The following is a 19,003-nucleotide window of genomic DNA, read 5'->3' as shown; positions in this document are numbered from 1 at the left end:
CCTCTTTGAACCTCTGATGTCTCAGGAATTGGTCATTTAAAGCGCACTGGGCAAGAACCCCACTTTTGTCTGGTAATTGGAGTTGAGATAAAGAGAAGGAACAGATTTAAAAGATATTAAAGGTGCAGAAAAATAAGACTCTGTAACTGATCAAATTCAGGACCTAAGGGCAAGATAGGAATCAAGGCTGCTTCCTAGGCTTCTAGCTTATGTTTGATGCCATTCAATGAAATAGGGAATGCAAGAAGAGTTGACACCACCTGCTACCCTCCATTTCTTCTAGAGACATCACAAATGCGATAATAAGGTCCCAAGAGGAAAAGCGCTATAAATTCAAATTAACATTATCATGATCATCATCTACTGGGCATGCATTTGGCCAAAAAAAAGTTGTCTCTATCAGCATATTATAACATGGAGATAAAGGTTAACATTGTCAGAAGAAATCATCTCAGTCAAAAAAAACCTCCTAAAGGCACTGTCAATTAATAAACCACAGATGTGTTATTTTACTAACATCTAACTCAAAACGGCAAAAGACAACCTGTTCCCCATCCCCCCTACCCCAACTGGGCATTGTAAGAGGTTGAATCTATTTACTACCTGTTCTTTTTTTTTTTTTTTAAGATTTATTTTTTTAATTTATTTCTCTCCCCCACCCCCCAGCTGTCTGCTCTCTGTGTCCAATCGCTGTGTGTTCTTCTGTGACCGCTTCTATCCTTATCAGCAGCACCTGGAATCTGTGTTTCTTTCTGTTGCGTCATCTTGTTGTGTCAGCTCTCCATGTGAGTGGCGCCATTATTAGGCAGGTTGCACTTTCTTTTGTGCTAGGCGACTCTCCTTATGGGGCGCACTCCTTGTGCGTGGGGCTCCTCTACGCGGGGGACACCCCTGCATGGCAGGGCACTCCTTGAGCTTATCAGCTCTGCACATGGGCCAGCTCCACACGTTACTACCTGTTTTTAATTTTCCTGTTCTTAATTTTAGGAGAACAATATGAAATTCGAGTTAATTTTCATTATGTATGGAAAGCAGTATTGTGAAAGATTTGAACTGAGAACCAATCAGTTCAGGGACTTTGCAGGAGAGGGACAGAGTCATGGGAAGTGTGGCAATACAGGGGTCCCAGTGAAGGTGCTGTACCTGCCTGCATACCACACAGGGGCTCATTTCAGCAGAGATCATGTAGATTACAAGAATTTCTATAAAATGACTCCCTAGTCCCCTTTGTCCCAAGATACTAAACACACTGATTGACATTTTAATTAGAAATAGAAGGAAACCTCTCAAACAAGAGTTTTCTAGAAATTAAACTGGCATGTAATTTTACAAAGAAAGACATGATAATCTAAGCACTAACAAAAATATGAATATGTTTTTAATATTATTACCTCCACCTTAAATTTATATCACACTTTGCAGGCTTTGAAAAAATTTGCATAAAGTCATAGGATGATAAATAGATTATATTAAGGGGTCCAGTTAGTTATAACTTTACCTTATAGACATAAAATAAAAATCAACCATTAAGGTCTCCCACTGACAGCTACACCGTCAGTGAGATTACTGGGCAGTTCTGATCCAGGGTGAAGAATTTTTTTTTTTTTTTAAATTTTACAGATATCCCAAATTCACAGCTGCTCAATATTTTCGAATACCAATTTGAACTTAAAATTAAGGTTTCTAGCAGTGGCTCAATTCAGTCCAATAGTCGTTTAAGCACGGGTCTTGGATTAATGTTTTCCGCAAAGTTGGTGGGGAGTGGGGAGGGAGGGTACTCTCATATATTAAGCTACTGGTGGTAATATTTGCAGACACTTTTTAAGAGGAAAATCTGGCACGTATCAAAAATTTTGAAGGTGCATACCCTTTGACGCAGCAATTCCTCCTCAAGAACCAGTGGGCAAGGACAAATATATAAAGCTGTTCACTGAAATATTAGTGAAAAACTAAAGTCAACCTAAATGTTCATTAATAAGAGTTAAAGTATGGCACATTCATTTTATGGAACATGATGGGCAGAGTCTTTAAGAAGAATGAAGCAGCAAATGTACTAATATGGAAGAGTGTCCACGATAGACTATTGAAAGAAAACAAGCTGCAGATCTTTAAGTCTACACAGAATGATTCCTTTTAAAAAAAATCAAAACCATTCTAGTGAATGTCATATAGGAATATGTCAGAAACCCTTAACACTTTGAGAGTGGCACTATGTGTTGCAGAAACTTTTAGTTTATACCCCTCTGAACAGTTTGAAATGTTTACAATGAAAACTTTTATTATTTAAAAATAACCAGTGATTTTCTACAATGTTCTTGAAAGGCATGCCCAGTTTTCTTAGTTATTAGTTAATCTGTGAGATAAATTCACCAAAGATTTCATCTTTAGATCTTAAATGAGTAGTCCTCAGGAATTTCCAGAATCTGGAAAACCTATCAGATAAGAGTTTGCCAGATGTATGGCCAACCAAAATGGGTAACAAGGAACCCAATTTTTAACTGTACAGGGGGTGAATAAAATTTAACATTTAACTCAGCATAACACAGAGCAACCGAAATGAATAATTTCAGAGGTAGGGGAGTTCCACTGAGCGGAAGTGGGAAGAAAGTGCACTTTTATCTGTGGACCGAGATGAAAACTTAAGACTAAATGTCGTGAAAGCAAAATCAAAGAAAGAAGGAAACAAAAACTTCAGTAGGGACAGAAAACCAAATTTAAGCCCCAAACCTTGTCAATCAGAAAGACAACTTGCTGTGCTAAATTATATACCAAAAGCAAAAGTCGAGCTGGAGGGGACAGATTAAAGGTAAACGAATGGGACTGGTATTCCTAAAGACAAAGTTTTGGTCTGTGATCTTTACAGTGATAAATGGATCAGAGGACACCTTCAAAGTCAAGCAGACTCAAAGGTTCTGTGATGACTGTCATCACCCCTTTCATTTCTTGAAGCCAAGAGTGCAAAGAACCACTTCTTTTCCCCGTTCTCTCAGGACCCCGCAAGGGAAGATCTCCCAGGCTCACACACAATTCTGGAGAACACCCAGGGCAGTCAATGAGCGGATGGGGGAAGCTGTGAGACACGCACTGTTTTCCTTCAGAGGCCACTCCAGGCAGCGGCTGGTCAAATCAGGAGCGAGCAGTGATTAGTTTGCTACTGGAAAGCCGCCGAAATCCAACTAAAACACTTCTCCCGAGGCCAAATCAAGCAAACCAAAGCGGAGGCGGGGTACTGGACAGGAAAAAGAGCTGCTGCTAATCCCGCGCACGGGACCCACACCCATTCTGCTGCGAGCGCAAAGCCCGGAGCTCGAAACAGCGAATTCCGGGGAGCTTCCCCGGGGGCGGGGAAGGCGATTCCACCACCTCCTTTTCTCCGCCCTCTCAGGACAGGAGACGCCCCTTACCCTATCCCGGTCCCGCCGGGGCACCCTCTCGTCCAGGTGGCAGAGCTGGAGTGATCAGGGGGTCAGCCCAGCGGCCGGCCGCTTTCCTACGCAGAGAAACGGAAGACAAACCATCCACACCGCAGGGGCACCAAACTCACCGTCATCACGGACACTCCCAACTCCGCCGCGGCTGCCACTCCAGTCCACCTCCCCGCCCGCAGCAGCCCCCTGGGTGTTACCGGCAGCCATTACGCGGCTGAAGAGAAAGGGAGGGTCGCTGGGCGGGGATGGGGCGGACCAGCACCAATGGAAACGCAGCTCGAGACGAACTTCCTATCAGGGCTGCGTTTTCTCCCGCCCACGCCGCGCCGTCAAGCTCGGGGCGGTGAGTGGAACCTAATCCCGCCCCAACCGCTAACGCCACGCCCCTTTCCGGGAGAGAGGCGGAGAACTACAATTCCCAGCGTGCTCCGGGGGCGCTGTGAAGGGAGGGCTGGAAGAGGCACGGGCGGGGGGTGCGCCCGAGAGTGCTCCGGCGTGTTCGCTTAGTTCAGTGAATCAGAACAATGACTGCGCCGCCGGGTCCACGGGAGCGCGTCGGAGGACTGTGAGCAGCCGCCGCCGGGAGAGCGGCGGGCGGCGCAGTCTCGACGGCGCGGTGTCAGCGCCGGGCTCGGGATCCTCCGGCGCAGACCCTGCCCAGCGCGCGCAGACCCTGCCCAGCGCCCGCAGCCCGCGCGGAGCCGCCGCGCTCCAGCGCTGCAGCCGTTACACCCGCGCTGTGCATTGTTGTGAGCCGGAGAAGGGGTGCGTGGATTACAAAGCCTGAAGACCCGGTGACCCTCCTTAGCCATGTGGATACCTACGGAGCACGAGAAATACGGCGTGGGTGAGTCTCCGTGGGGCGAACTTTTATTCTCCCCTGGCCGGAGCGGGTGCGCCGTTCGCGTCCTTGCCCCCGCGCCCCTCTCGTTCCGCCCGGCTGGAAATGCCTAATGCTGGCTTCGCGCAGCGGGTCCCGGGCTTTGCAGAGCCAGCCTCGAGCCGGGAGGTGCGCGCCGCGCCGCCTGCCGAGGTCTCGCCCTGCGCCGGCTCCGGGAGCGCCCGGACGGCCGGGGGAGCGTGCGAGCCTGCTGGCGCGCTCCCGGCTCTGCCTGCGGAGTTTGGAGTGGTGACGGAGCGTGTGTGTGTGTCAAGTTGGAAGAGCAGGAAGAAGGGCGCTCCTCTCGCTTCTTCTCCAAGCGGCGGGGAGACGGCAGTGGGCTGCAGCGATTTCGCGGGGTGGGGATGGAGACAACAACAACCGGGCGGAGGGAGCACCCCCAAAACAGAAGGGAGGCGCAGAACCTTTCCTCTGGTTCCAGACAGCGTACCGGGAGTGAATGTGGCACAGTCCTCAGAAGAGCCGCTCTGACAGACCAAGCCCAGAGCAAGCCCCATTCTTTCCTCCCATACCGGGTTTATGGGGGCGTGTGTGTTGGAGGTGGGGGGGGGGGGGGATGGATTGGTAAATTTCAACATCTGCGCCGCTTGGCTCTCTTGTCTTTGGAGAGGAACGGATATTTCAGAGGTGTTTTTACTTCTGGCCTCTCTTTTGGCTGAGGAATAAGAGTGGCTGTGGAGTGATTATGGTGAGGGGACCCTGAAAGCCTGGGTCTTCGAGGCAGGCAGACAGCTTTTAGGAAGGGTCTATCTCGCCTGGCGTTCGGAGAAAAAGGAATAGAGTAGCGCTCGCTGTTCTGTGCAAAGGTGAACAACAAAGGACATTAATGTTGACTGATGAATACCGGAGTCTCCCTTCCTTTCCCTCCTCCCATTTCAGGCCGATTACAGTTCCCGTTTTTGTTGTTTGATTTCAGCTGGGTTGCCCCTTGACAGTTACTCCTTTTAGGGTTGTGACTGTTAAGAAGCCAGGCTCTGACAAATCCGCAGCAGCCAAATGCAATTATAACCTCCCAGAAGGTCTAACAGAGAAAACATACATTTTACTAACAATCTTTATTTCCTTTAATATCCTGTCTTGCCCATTGGTGTACTTTTTTGGAGTGGTGGTGAGCACATTTAGTGATTTAGACATGTAAAGATATCTGCCTATGTTTTAAATTCACTTTCCTACAATTAAAAAAATCTGGAAAGCCTGTCCTGGGAGTCAGTCACGGGGGATTTGTTTTTTCAACTTCTCCTGGGGACAGGACTTTGGGGTCTGTGGAAGGACTGTATGATTAAACAGCGTCATCCCGTATTTTACATTACCTTCCATTCTGGATTGTGCCGGGTTAGCAGGACAATAATTTGTCCTGAACCCGCCTTTGGAAAGGGCTTTCAGTTTTCCCTCTCATAAAAGTCTGAGGGAAGCCTTTCCTAGGCATTCTCCCAGCAAGGAGGAGATGCAGGGTGGTTGTTATTTTCCTTCTCTTCACCCTCCTCTGTTTTGGGTAGATCTACCCTTGTTAGGGCAAGACTGTCATTGCTGCACTGGTGAAGAACTGGACAGCATCGCCTCAAGACCTATCCAGGCAACTCTGTCCTGCTTGGAATCAATCCTAGATGTTCCTTTCTTCCAAGTGTTAAATTATACAGATTGTGGATAGGATTTATTTTCTTGATTTCTTTATGTGCCAGGTCACAGCTGGGGTGCTGGTATTGATTAGTTTTTCTCTCCCCTTTCTACAAGCTGTGGGCAGAGGCTTAAAAACCACTCTGGGATTTCCTGGAATGGCAAACCAGATATTATCAGTCAAGTATTTTGGGCGGCAGCAGACACCTTGCTTTTTGCTGGTTGTGATTTGTTTGCATAGTTGGGGAGGAGATGGAAGGGTCTACACATTTGGGAAAAGGAAGTTGAGTAAGAGAGAGAGCAGAGGGGGATCTTCTGCCCAGGATTGTTGCTGCTGTGCTCATTTTTACAATATCACACGTACAGGAATGCTAAGTATCTTTTATTAATTTTTGAGCATTTGGCTTATGGAAGTTGTTTTTTAGAATCCATCTGTTAGGCTGTGAGTGTGTGTGTGTTGAGAAAATTTTGTTAGGATACTTATGTGTGGACTTTATTTTTCACCATGGAGGGCACTATTTGTAGCCGTCTAAGCTGCAAGTTAGTTTTTTTTAAAAAAAACCTTGATTAGTATATATGCTTTTCTTATCTATTCCTTATAAACACATGGGCACAGATATTTGATTGCTATCAGGTATAGTAGTAGTTCACTTTCCTCATTTTCTGAAATCAGTCAGCTTTTGTAGCTTGGAATACCTAAAGTTTCAGTATAAATTGCTTATTTCTGCAGTGATGCTTCTTATCTGCCATCATGTATGTATGGGATAATTGTGTCTATATATTTATGCTTAAATTTCAAGCAACATGCTGTAAACATAGATACAAATTTTATCCATGTAGTCAGATGTATCAGAGATAGAGATTGGACCCTTGTGATAGATAGGCACCATCTTCTCTATTTAATCAAATTATCTTAAAACAATATATACTCAATCACATACCTAGGTGTTCTGATTCTAGGAAATTAGGTATAGTGATAAATCTACAGACCTTAGAAATAGGGAAGCTACTGTCTTTTTTTTTTTTTAATTTTTTTATTTTTTATTGACTTTGTAATAATATTACATTAAAAATATATATGTGAGGTCCCATTCAACCCCACCCCCCCACCCCCCCTCTCCCCCCCCCAACAACACTCGTTCCCATCATCATGACACATCCATTGGATTTGGTAAGTACATCTTTGGGCACCTCTGCACCTCATATACATTGGTTCACATCATGGCCCATACTCTCCTCTATTCCATCAAGTGGGCCCTGTGAGGATTTACAATGTCCGGTGATTACCTCTGAAGCACCATCCAGGGCAGCTCCATGTCCCGAAGACGCCTCCACCTCTCATCTCTTCCTGCCTTTCCCCATACCCATCAGCCACCATGTCCACTTTTCCCAATCCAATGCCACCTCTTCTATGTGGACATTGGATTGGTTGTGTCCATTGCACCTCTATGTCAAGAGGAGGCTCAGATTCCACCTGGATGCTGAATGCAATCCTCCCATTTTCAGTTGTAATCACTCTAGGCTCCATGGTGTGGTGGTTGTCCTTCTTCAACTCCATCTTAGCTGAGTGTGGTAAGTCCAATAAATCAGATTGTAGGTGCTGGAGTCTGTTGAGGCTCAGGATCTGGCTATCACATTGTCAGTCCAGAGATTCAAATCCCCTAAATATATCTTAAACCCCAACATTAACTGCACCTCCAGCACATTGAAGCTACTGTCTTTAAAACCATGTTAGTAGGCACAATCATAGATGGTTTTGTATCTTGGGAGAGTCTAGTTAACTCTTGGTCTTAATCTAGATACTTCTGCCATCTGTGTTACATTATGTTGTTAGGTAAGTTATGTTAGGTAAGTCACTTAACCTCTCTGGTCACCAGCCTCTGTGTCAAATAACATCAAAGGTCTTTCCCAATGCTAATTCTGTAGAGCTTTTCCAACTTAATGTGTCCTTTGGATGGAAAAGCATCTCCATTGTTCAGATTGCTATGAAAGAGACACTTTTGCTGTCACACATGCCACATAGTTTTAAACTCAGATCATAGGTAAGCAAAAGCTATATGGCAAGCTGCCAGAAATGATGTGATAATTGCTTATTTACTCAATCTGTATGATTCCTTTCTCCAGTAGGTGTTCCATGGATATTGACTAAAGCATTCTTGTTCACCTCTGCACAGATTTCCTCATGATCACTACCTTCTGCATTCCCTCATCTGTCATCCACCCCCTTACCCCCCAAAGTGGTCAGAATTATTCACAGAGAACATTAAGATCATTGAAAATATGTTTCCAAATGCATTTGTTTAACTGTCATTTATGCACACTGTTTCCGGGTGAGCCAGTGAGTCTTCCTGCGTCTAAGATACTCAGCCAGATGCTTTACATGTATGAGCCTGGTTAAGCTTGGCTGGAAGAAAATGGGCTGGATTGACTAGTACAAAAATTCCACGAGCCTTACTGGAAATAAAACTCAGAACAAGCTCATCTGAAGGTCACAAGTGTCATTTTATTTTAACCTTTATTCCCCTCCCTTGTTTGTGTTTGCTATCTACTCTGTGTCCATTTGCTGAGTGTTCTTCTGTGTCTACTTGTCTTCTCATCTTGCTCTTTTTTTTTTTTTTTTTTTTAGGAGGTACCAGGAACCCAACCCGGGATCTCTGGTATGGGAGAGAGGCACTCAATTCCTTGAGTCATCTCATCTCCCTGGTCTGCTGTGTTTCTCACTGTCTTTCTTCTGCGTCTTCCTTTGTTGCATCATCTTGCTGCACCAGCTCTCCGCGGCATGGGTCGCCAGCCGCCTTCACCAGGAGACCCTGGGAATCGAACTTGGGGCCTCCCATATGATAGACGGGAGCCCATTCATTTGAGCCACATCAGCTTCCCACAAGTGTCATTTTAGAAAGCAAGTATTATAATACTAGTATCACTTAGCCCTCATGAGTGTTCCCGTTCTTCACATCTCTTGAACTGATTTTTTAATTCATCTGAGTAGGAATCATGTTCCTTTTGAAAACACCTTCGCTTTTAGGGAAAGTGGTACCTTCTCTTATACAGGATCATTAGAATGGACTTCCGTTCAGAAGGGCTCTGTAATGGTAGCTGTGTGGAAGAGAATTTTGAGAGTGGACCTTTCCTTTTAGCTATTTTCCATTTCCTAGCTAACAGTTTCTTAAAGTGTTTCCTGTTTGTGCTACCATGATGAGTGTAGATAATGTGAGGAGCCAAATAATGACATGCTTCTTGGAATTGTTTGTGGCATTTAGAGCCTGGCACAGGATTCTAAACTTTAAGTGTAAGAGAAGAGGAGTGATTTATTTCTCCAAGTAAAATACCGTTAAAGGGCTGTATAGACAATGGGATGGCAACTGATGTCCTTGATCTGGCATCCTGTGGGAAAAGCCTATAAAGATGTTTCCCTCTTTTAGTCATTCCCCTAAGTGGTAATGCTTTCACAAGGTCCCACAGTAACAGAGAGAAGCTATCCTTTCTCTCTGGTCTTGGATTTAGCAGATAGTGTTTATATGGGATATACAAAGGAGATTATAAAATTTTCAAGAAACCTTAGATTTTCCTGTCTCTGGCTCTACTCCTTACCAAAAAGAGACTACTTTCAGAATCATCTTTTTTTTTAAACTTTATTTTGTACATTTAATAATTGAAAATATGAACAGTTAAAAACTAAAAAGAAAATACAGTTGAATAAAAATACACATATCTCAATTAAATATACTGGATACCTATACATTTTTTTTTTTAGTCATACGATATGTTACACAATATATTTGGTTCATAGTAATGCAGTCATATAGTATTTGTCCTTTTGTATCTGGCTTGCTTTGCTCAACATAATGTCCTCCAGGTTCATCCATGTTGTCATATACTTTATGACGTCATTTCTTCTTACAGCTGCATAATATTCCATCCTGTGAATAGAACACAGTTTGTTTATCCATTCATCTATTGATGTACACCTGAGTTGTTTCCACCTTTTGGCAGTTGTGAATAATGTCGCTGTGAACATTGGTGTGCAGGTATCTGTTCATGTCACTGCTTTCAGTTCTTCTGGGTATATAACCAATAGTGGTATTGCAGGGCCACATGGCAAATCTATCAGAATCATCTTTGATACAGTATGTCCAAGCTCCTAACATATGGACTTTGTGCTGCCGGCATATGTGTCAGAGCAACATTAGACTCCGAGGAAACCCAACCAAAATACTGTAACTGTAATATATTCTGTACAATATTTTATAGTTGAAAAAATGTTGTGTGTGGAATTTTTTTAAAGTGGAATGGTAATTTCCATTTAAGAGATGAGGAAACAGCTTCATAGAGGTTAAGTGACTTACTCTGCATTAGTGCCATTTAATCTTTTTTGGCTATGGTTCATATTAAATACATTTACTTCCCTGATTTAGAATAGACACAAACACCCTGTCCCCCCACCCCTGCCAAACACATACAGCTGAAACAATACTTGTCCATGATGAGTGTGATGTATACTATATTCTGTTGTTTTTCATTTAAACAGAAATACTGGTCATTGAATTTACTTAATGACTCATTGATGGGTCCTGACCTACAGTTTGAAAAACATCACCTAGTTGCCACTTAGTTCTACAGGCTAGCCTGGAACTCAGTCAAGGGTTTCTAGTCAACGTTCATGACACTGGCATGCAGTTGATGTTGATGTTGGTTTTTTAACAATCACATATTTTGTTTATCTTTTTACATTATATTTCTTATGAAAGATGGAGCAAATGTTCAAAGCCATTAGCTACACTGTATACATTTCTCTTTCAGTTCATGAGTTTCTTCCTACTTGGACCTTTTTGATAGGATTGTGATCAACTGCATAATGACCAGTTTTGGACTCTTACATATAATTTTCCTTGATAAAGTTCTGCGGCCATGAGAAGAGGAGAATAACTATAATAAGTCCACTGACATACATTGCCAATTTTGGATTACCACCTACCATTCTCTTCTACCTTTTTTTCATGTTGCTGATCATTATTAGAAGGAACAAGATAGTTTGTATAACTTAAAAAACTGATCTGGTGTGCTTATTTGGCTGGAGTAAGACTAAAGAGTAAAGGAGTAGAGTTCCCCAAGCATGTCTTTTAAGCAATTTAAATTCACTTGAAGAACAACTGACTATTCTACTCTCCAGCATGTTTAAAAAAAAAGAGGTATGCTAAAGTATTATTGGATACCTACTAAGTAAATAAATTTCACTAAAAAAGTGTTACTGCCCTTTGGCAATAGGGTTGCCATAAAACTAATATGCAGTACCCTGGTGGTTGTATTGAAAATTGATATCCTTATGGAAACTAATTTATAAGATAACATTTGTAGAGCATTTCCTACATGCTAGGCACAGACCTAAGAGCTTGTCGTGTATTATCAGTTAATCCTTATGACAACTCCATGAGGGAAGTTTCACTCAAACATTTTATGGGAGACTGAAACAGAGAGGTTAAGTAACCTGTCAAATCTATGATTCAAACACAAGAAGGCTTGCACAGAGTCTGCCCTCTTGCCGCTATGCCTCATTGCCTAATATGACAGTCACTAGCTGGAGTTTGGATCAGTAATCCCATTCCTCAAAGTAAATATGAAAAAGAAATCAAAAGAAACAAAATACTTTATGTACAGAGTTATTCATTGCCCTGTTGTTTACGAAACTACATAAATGCCCCACACAGGAATAGTTTAGTCAGTTTTGGTTAACAGCATATCAAAGTATTATGCAACCAGGAAATGAGATAATTTCATAAAAACAGTATTTCTAAAATATATTACAGGCATCTAATGTTAAGTGAGAAAAGCAATCAAAGTAAATATAAACTATGATTGAAACCATATAAAAATGTGTAGATGAAGATGCAGTTAACACACAGGTGTGAATAATCCTTTTATTAGGATATGGAGGTTATCAGCAAATTCCTTTTTAAAAATGACTTTTGGTTGGAAATATTAGCAGTATTAAAGCCCAGATGTTGCTTATAAAAGGGGATAGATAAAAATGAGTGGAGAGGTTTTTTCATGACTGAGGTGAGAAATAAGTAAATGAACCAGGTTAATGTCCCTTGCATGGTGAAAAATGGGTAAATGTGAGAAATATTTAGAAGATGGTAATTGACCTGTTGGGTAATTAACCTGATGTGAGGAGTTAGGGAAAGCAAGATATTTAGGATGCCTTTCTGGTTTCTGGCTTGGGCAACTGTGTGAATACAGATGCCATTTAACAAAAGAGAAATTTTTGTAAGCAAAAATGCCATACCTGTAGAACATTTTTATGGGGACATCTCGTGGGAAGTGGCTGAGGAGCAAAGGAGAGAGTTTCTGGGTTGAGCCATTTGTTTTGTGTGGGATGACTTGGTGAACCACCGTGAGACTTTATTAATTATATTGACTTTGATCATGCAATCTGCCCTTCTATTCTAAGTTTTAAAATGACAGACCCAACATTTCTAACAAACAGTCATCTTGAAGCATTTTATTAATATGGATACAGGGGATGCTAACAAAAAATGTTAGCTGTTGGTAGTACAGTTGATACTAAAGTAAATTTTACGGTCTTCCCACTAGTGCAGGGGTTTTTAACAAGCGGTCTGTGACCTTGAATTTAAATTAAAAAAAACATTCTTGTGAGGATGTGTTAGTGTGGGTGTGATATATTTCTTAAGTAATGCACAGTATAGTGTGGACTTCATATGAGGGCCATGGTTTTACCTCACTAGCAAAGGGGCCCTGAAACAAAAAAGGTTAAGAACCCCTGCGCTAGTGCGTGGCCTGACTAAGGCATTTGTTATTTCTATTTCTGTGACAGGTTTCTTCCAAACAAATATCTCATGCTAGATTATGCATGTTTATGGGATTTCCCCAACAAAATGTTGAAACGCAATACACAAATACTATTTCAGCAAATGAGATTTATATATCCCTTAAACAGCATGTAAGTATATACATACATTGCAAAAGAGGAAGATGCTCAAATATCCAAAGCAAAATATTTGTGTGTAGAGACATGTTATGGTAAATATGTAATACTTCTTCGGAACCACTAGGTCAAGTTTACAGTTCTCAAAGTTATACCTTTGCACTCCTGAAAAATATGTGATTTGAAGTAACGGGTCCTAGCTTAAGATGGCATTAGGTAACCTTCTCCTAATGTAGCATTTTGTAACTTCGCACTGAAATACCAGTAAATATACAAAAAAGGCAAACATTAATAATACCAAAAATTAAGTCTGACAGAATGCCTATTGCCAAAATTTGGGAGGAATTTCCCCAAGGCAAATTGAACTGGGTTAAGAAAATCAGTAGGGGGAGCGGACTTGGCTCAATGGATAGAACATTGGCCTACCATATGGCAGGTTCTTGACCCCTGTGGAGCTGGCCCAAGCACAGTGCTGATGCGTGCAAGGAGTGCCGTGCCGCACAGGGATGTTCCCACGTAGGCAGCCCGACATGCAAGGAGTGCGCCCCGTAAGGAGAGCCGCCCAGCGCAAAAGGAGAGCCTGCCCAAGAGTGGCACTGCACACAGAGAGCTGATGCAGCAAGATGACGCAACAAAAAGAGACACAGATTCTTGGTGCCACTGAAAAGAATATAAATGGACACAGAAGAACACACAGCAAATGGACACAGAGAGCAGACAACTGGGGGGGGAGGGGAGAGAAATAAATAAAAAAATCTTTAGAAAAAAGAAAAAAAAAGAAAACCAGTAAGTGGCTTCTCTCTGCATCCCTTCATTAAGAAAGTGACTTAAGTGACCTGAAAGATGCCGTGGTTGTTTGAAACTGTATGGTCCCCAGAAAAGCATGTTCTTAAAGTTAATCCATTCCTCTGGGTATGGACCCATTGTAACTATGGTCTTTTGATGAGGCTATTTAGTTTAAGTGTGACCCGTCTCATTTAGGATGAGTCTTTATGCTCTTTCTGGAGTCCTTCATAAATGGGGCTAATAGAGAAAAAAAGCCTGAGAAGCAACAAGCTAAAAGCTGCTGGAAGAGAAGGGAGAGATCAGCAGATGCTGCCATGTGCCTTTCCATGTTTCAGAGGAGCCCAGGATTGCTGGCAACTGGTCCAGCGGAAGAAAACATCATCTTGATGATGCCTTGATTTGGACATTCTCATGGCCTTTAACTGTACGCTAATAAATTTCCATTGTTAAAGACCCAACCCATTTCATGGTTTCTGCTTTAAGCAGCCTAGCAAACTTAAACTAATGGCAGGAACACGCATTGCACCTTCCCCGTTTTCTGTGTCCAGCGTTAGAGACTGGGTCACACATTCAGCTTGGAGTACATCTTATAACTGCCGAGGTCTTCATGGTCCTTCCCTTATCACCCTATCTTTATACTTCCATTGAGAGATGACCATTTTCAGAAACAACTGGGACAGGAAGGTGAGTGGGAAAGAGTGTACAGAAGATGCCACTTTGAGATGTGCTCTGTGGTCTTCAAAAGAAAAGTGATTTCATGGGTGCCCTTGAAACACTACAGTAGCAGTATTGTAGTTTTTCTTGTAGTCTATTTGTGACAGAGAAACAAACAGTGGGATAAGAGATGATCTCACCTGAATTGCCCAAAAACCATGGTTTGTGTTGGCCAATACACAATGGGAACTTGGCCAGAATCTGTGCATATTAAGCAACCTTTGAATGAAGACCTGAAAGTGCTATTGAAGCCACACCTTTGTTTTCAGCCCCATACCTTTTTTTTAGGAAGATTCAGGATCCAAGTTGCATTACTCATTTGCATCCTCATGGAAGAAGGAAAGCAAAATTAAATCTGGAAATAGGCTTCTGTCTCTTAATAATGAGTGAAACAATGGTTGTTTCTCAGCTGGGAAGGGGAGAAGGAGAGCATGACATTCACATGGGAGACTTTTTCAACCAACAGCTACACATGTGCATTTATTTTCCACCTCTTTCATATCTCCTTGTGATTGTGTCAGAAAGAGAACGTTGGTGGGAGGGTGGTTGGCAGGAACTCTCCTGGATAAGGCATTTGAAAATCTTCCTGGGTGAATTTGATAATCATTCCTTCCCCAAGTTGTCAACTATTTCTGTAAACCAGAGTATTAATTGGGCATTGACCTTAAAATGTCACCCTGAATCTCTAAGCAGAAATGAAGAGATTTGATTCTATGTCCTTTTGTCTCCAAAGTTAGAACACTGTCATTGGTAACCAGAGGTGGATATGCTTGGGAACATAGGCATAAATGTATATGAGGCAATTAAAAGTAGCCCCACCCAGGTCCTGGAGAGAACATTGCTGACTCTCCTCCCTGTTCTCCTGAGAGAGCCACAGTTGGTTGAGGAGTCTATGGAGACTCCATGAGGGCAGCTCCCGAAGGAACAGGAAAACCCCAAACAAAGTTGGCGGTTCAATCAAACACTAAACTCTGAAGTTTTCTGCAGGAGTCTGCATCAAAACTACTAAGATAGGAGGATTCCTACAAGATTACACACATGGTAAAATTTTGCCCCTTCTCAATTTTTTTTTTTAATTTAAACTTTTTATTAGAAAATACTTTCAAACTTACATGACAGTTACAAAAATAATACAAACCTCATACAGAAAACTCCATCATACCCGCCCCCCCCAGGTAACCAGATCCACCAATTTTTAACATTTTGCCACTTCTGCCTTATCAGTCTCTCGATCTGTCAGTATATCAATAAATCTATCCATCCCTCCTTATATCTATCAGTCCATTTTCTGAACATTTAGGTATAGGTTGTATGCATCATGCTTCTTGAACACTTAATACTGCCATGTACATTTCCTAAGAACAAAGATATTCACTCATGTATTCACCTTACAGTTATGACGTTCAAGAACTTTAACCTTGATAAAAAGCTTACAGTCTATATTCTATTTTTTTCATGCCCCAATAATATTCTTTTGAACTTTCTTTCCTTCCTTCTTAGATCCCATTCTTAATTGTTTTGTTTCTTCAGTCTTCCTCCCTTCCTCCCTCGTTCTCTCCTTCCCTTCCTCCCTTCCTTCCTCTCTTCCTTTCCTTTTGTGGGAATGTGTATACCACATATACTTTCCTCTCTCAACCACTCCCAACCATACCATTCAGTGTGATTACTCACACTGACTATGTGTGATACCCTCATCACCTTCCATTACTAAAACTTTACCATTTCCCCAAACAAGCATTCCTTTTCCATTAACTCCTCATTTCCCCTATCCCCTAACCCTGGCAACCTGTGCTTTTAATTTCTGTCTTTATGTGTTTGCACATTCCTTGATGTTTTCTTTGTATTTACCATGAGGTTTAAATTTAATATCCTAAATCTGGAACTCTCGTTTGCTTTGATACCAACTTAACGTCAATAGAATACAGCTGTGCTCCTGTACCTCTTTGTCACCCCACCAGTATGCAATTTTTGTCACAAATTAAATGTTTATACATTGAGTCCACTGATTTATTATTATTTTTTAAAGATTTATTTTATTTTTATTTCTCATCCCTTCCCCCGCCCAAGTTGTCTGTTCTCTGTGTCCATTTGCTGTGTGTTCTTCTTTGTCTGCTTCTGTTGTTGCCAGTGGCACTGGAATCTGTGTCTCTTTTTGTTGCATCATCTTGCTGTGTTAGCTCTCTGTGTGTGCGGTGCCATTCCTGGGCAGGCTGAACTTTCTTTTCACTCCTGTAAGGGCGGCTCTCCTTATGAGGAACACTCCTTGTGTGTGGGGTTCCCCTACGTGGGGGGGCACCCCTGTGTGACACGGCACTCTTTGTGCACATGAGCACTGCATGTGGGCCAGCTCCACAGGGGTCAAGGAGGTCTGGGGTTTGAACCACGGACCACCTATGTGGTAGACGGACGCCCTATCCCTTGGTCCGAGTCCACTTCCCTGATTTATTATTATATTTTATGCATTTGCCTTTTAGATCCTGTAGAGACTAAAAAGTGGAGTTACAAACTGAAAACACAGTAGTACTAGCATTTATATTTACCCATGTCATTACCCTCACCAACATTCTTTATTTCTTTGCGGGACTTTCATTTATCGTCTATTTTCCTTTCTTTCCTACCGGAGGAACTCTCTTTAGCATCTCTGGTAAGGCCAGTCTGTTGGGGACCAATGCCTCAGCCTTTGTTTACCTGGGAATATCTTAATCTCATCCTCATTTTTGAAGGAAGATTTTGCCAGATATAGAATTCATGGTTGGCAATTTTTTGCTTTCAGCACTTGAAATATTTCATTCTACTGCTTTCTTGCCTCCTTGGTTTCCAATGAGAAATTGGCTCTTAATCTTATCGGGGCTCTCTCGTACATGACATGTTGCTTGAAAACCTCTCTTAAGGCTTTCGGAATGCTGTCTATATCTTTGGCATTCAGCAGTTTGATGACGATATGCCACCTTGTGGGTCTGTTTTAGTTAACTAAAGGCTGCCAAGTCAATATACCAATGGATTGTCTTTTACAGTGGGAATTTATTAACTTATAAGCTTTCAGTTCTGAGGCTGTGAAAATGTCCAAATCAAGACTTCATCAGGTGATGCTTTTCTGTCCGATGACGGGCTAATGGCCCTGGACTTCTTTCACATGTCAGGGCCCAATGGCAGCCTCTGCTGTCTCTCCCATCTCCTCTGGGTTTCATTGCTTTAAGCTTCTGGCTTCCCCCGGCTTTCTCTCTGTCCCTGTGGCTTTCTGTCACCTGGGTTCTGCTGATTTCAACTTCTCACTTCTGGGATTCTCTCTTTCAGCTTCTGGGGTGGGGGTTTCTCGCTGTATCTGGGGTCCCTCTCTCCATATTTATCCCGTTTATAAAGTACTCCAGTAAGAGGATTAAGACCCACTCTGGGTCATACCTATTTAAGTAATCTAATCAAAAGGCCCTAATTGAAGCAATCTAATCAAAGGATCCCACCTACAATAGGTTCACACTCACAGGAGTGGATTAGTTCTAAGGACGTGATCTTTTCTGGGGACCATAAAAGCCTCAAACTACCACAGTCAACTCTTTAGGTTTATCTTGTTTGTAGTCTGTTGAGCATTTTGGATGTGCATATTCATCTTATTTCGTTAAATTTGGGAAGTTTTCAGCCATTATTTCTTTGAATATTCTTTGTGCCCCTTTCTTCTCCTGGGATTTTTCACAATGCATATATTGATGATGGTGTTCCAAGGTTCTTCAGGCTCTGTCCAAGTTTCCTCATTCTTTCTTCCTTCTGCTCCTCATAATGAATGATTTCAGTGGTCTTATCTTCAAGATCACTGACTCTTTCTTCTGCCAGCTGTTATCTGCTATTGAACCCCTCTAAGGAATTTTAAGTTTCTGTTACTGTGGTCTTCAGCTCTGTTTGATTCCTTTTCATAATTTCCATCTATCTATTGATATTCTCTTTGTGTTCATCCATCTTATTCCTGGTTTCCTTTAGTTCTTCTTTTTTTCTTTAACTTTTGAAGCATATTTAGGACCATTTTTAAAAGTCTTTGGTATCTACCAGTTCTGGTACTCCTCTTGGATGATTTCTAATGTTTTAGTTTTCTCCTTTGCTGAGCCATTGCTTCCTATTTCTTTGTATGTTTTGCAATCTTTTGTTGAAACTTGGACCTTTTGATATTTAAATGTGCTATTGCTAGACTTTACACTCTGATGTATCTGTTCCTTAAGCTTGTATCCAGTTAGTGTTATGACAGAACTTTCCTTGAATGACAAGAGCTAACCAGAAAAAATAAAATGGAGGGAAAAGAGAAAATACTTTTCCCAGTCTTTGCAAATTGACCTGTGCAAATGCTTTCCTTCAGAGCTTATCCAACTATGAGCTTAGAATATACCTTGAGGCCAAAATGTAAGGGCTGCCATGATTTTTTTTGCATATGTCTCTTGTTTTGGGCATGTGCATGTGGACTTATTGATAGGAATTTCTCCTCTTTCCTAGGAAAATATTTCCTCATTTTCCCAAGTGCTGTACTGTATGTCCTAAAGCCAGCAGTGTCATCCCCAGGCAGCCACCTGACTGCTCTCCCTTTGTGGGAGAGCTTGGTGAGCTGCCTTACACATGCAGGGCAAATTCTTGGCCAGC

At 42.2% G+C, this 19,003-nt stretch overlaps 2 protein-coding genes across 9 annotated transcripts in view; one reads left to right on the top strand and one right to left on the bottom strand.

Annotated features, from left to right (window-relative positions):
- The window catches only part of ZNF277 (zinc finger protein 277), a 134,377-nt gene extending 130,710 nt beyond the window's left edge, over positions 1-3,667 (bottom strand). Inside the window, exon 1 of one of the 2 annotated variants that reach the window (XM_012526391.4) lies at positions 3,545-3,667. In XM_012526391.4, the coding sequence (XP_012381845.2) occupies positions 3,545-3,635 (91 nt within the window). In that variant the 5' untranslated portion in view covers positions 3,636-3,667. The remainder of the gene's footprint in view (positions 1-3,544) is intronic. The other variant, XM_058297215.2, reaches the window with a different exon arrangement.
- Positions 3,668-3,831: 164 nt separating this feature from the next.
- The window catches only part of DOCK4 (dedicator of cytokinesis 4), a 516,333-nt gene continuing 501,161 nt past the window's right edge, over positions 3,832-19,003 (top strand). For 4 of the 7 annotated variants that reach the window (XM_058297214.2, XM_058297212.2, XM_058297208.2 and 1 more), the window contains exon 1: positions 3,870-4,275. In XM_058297214.2, coding sequence (XP_058153197.1) covers positions 4,239-4,275 — 37 coding nt within the window. In that variant the 5' untranslated portion in view covers positions 3,870-4,238. Of the gene's footprint in view, positions 4,276-19,003 lie in introns of all 7 variants that reach the window. The other 3 variants (XM_058297210.1, XM_058297211.1, XM_058297213.1) reach the window with 3 other exon arrangements.

This window comes from Dasypus novemcinctus, chromosome 5, assembly GCF_030445035.2.
Source record: "Dasypus novemcinctus isolate mDasNov1 chromosome 5, mDasNov1.1.hap2, whole genome shotgun sequence".
Lineage (NCBI taxonomy): Eukaryota > Metazoa > Chordata > Mammalia > Cingulata > Dasypodidae > Dasypus > Dasypus novemcinctus.
Note: the sequence above shows the minus strand (reverse complement) of the source record. Positions and strands in the feature narration are given on the sequence as shown.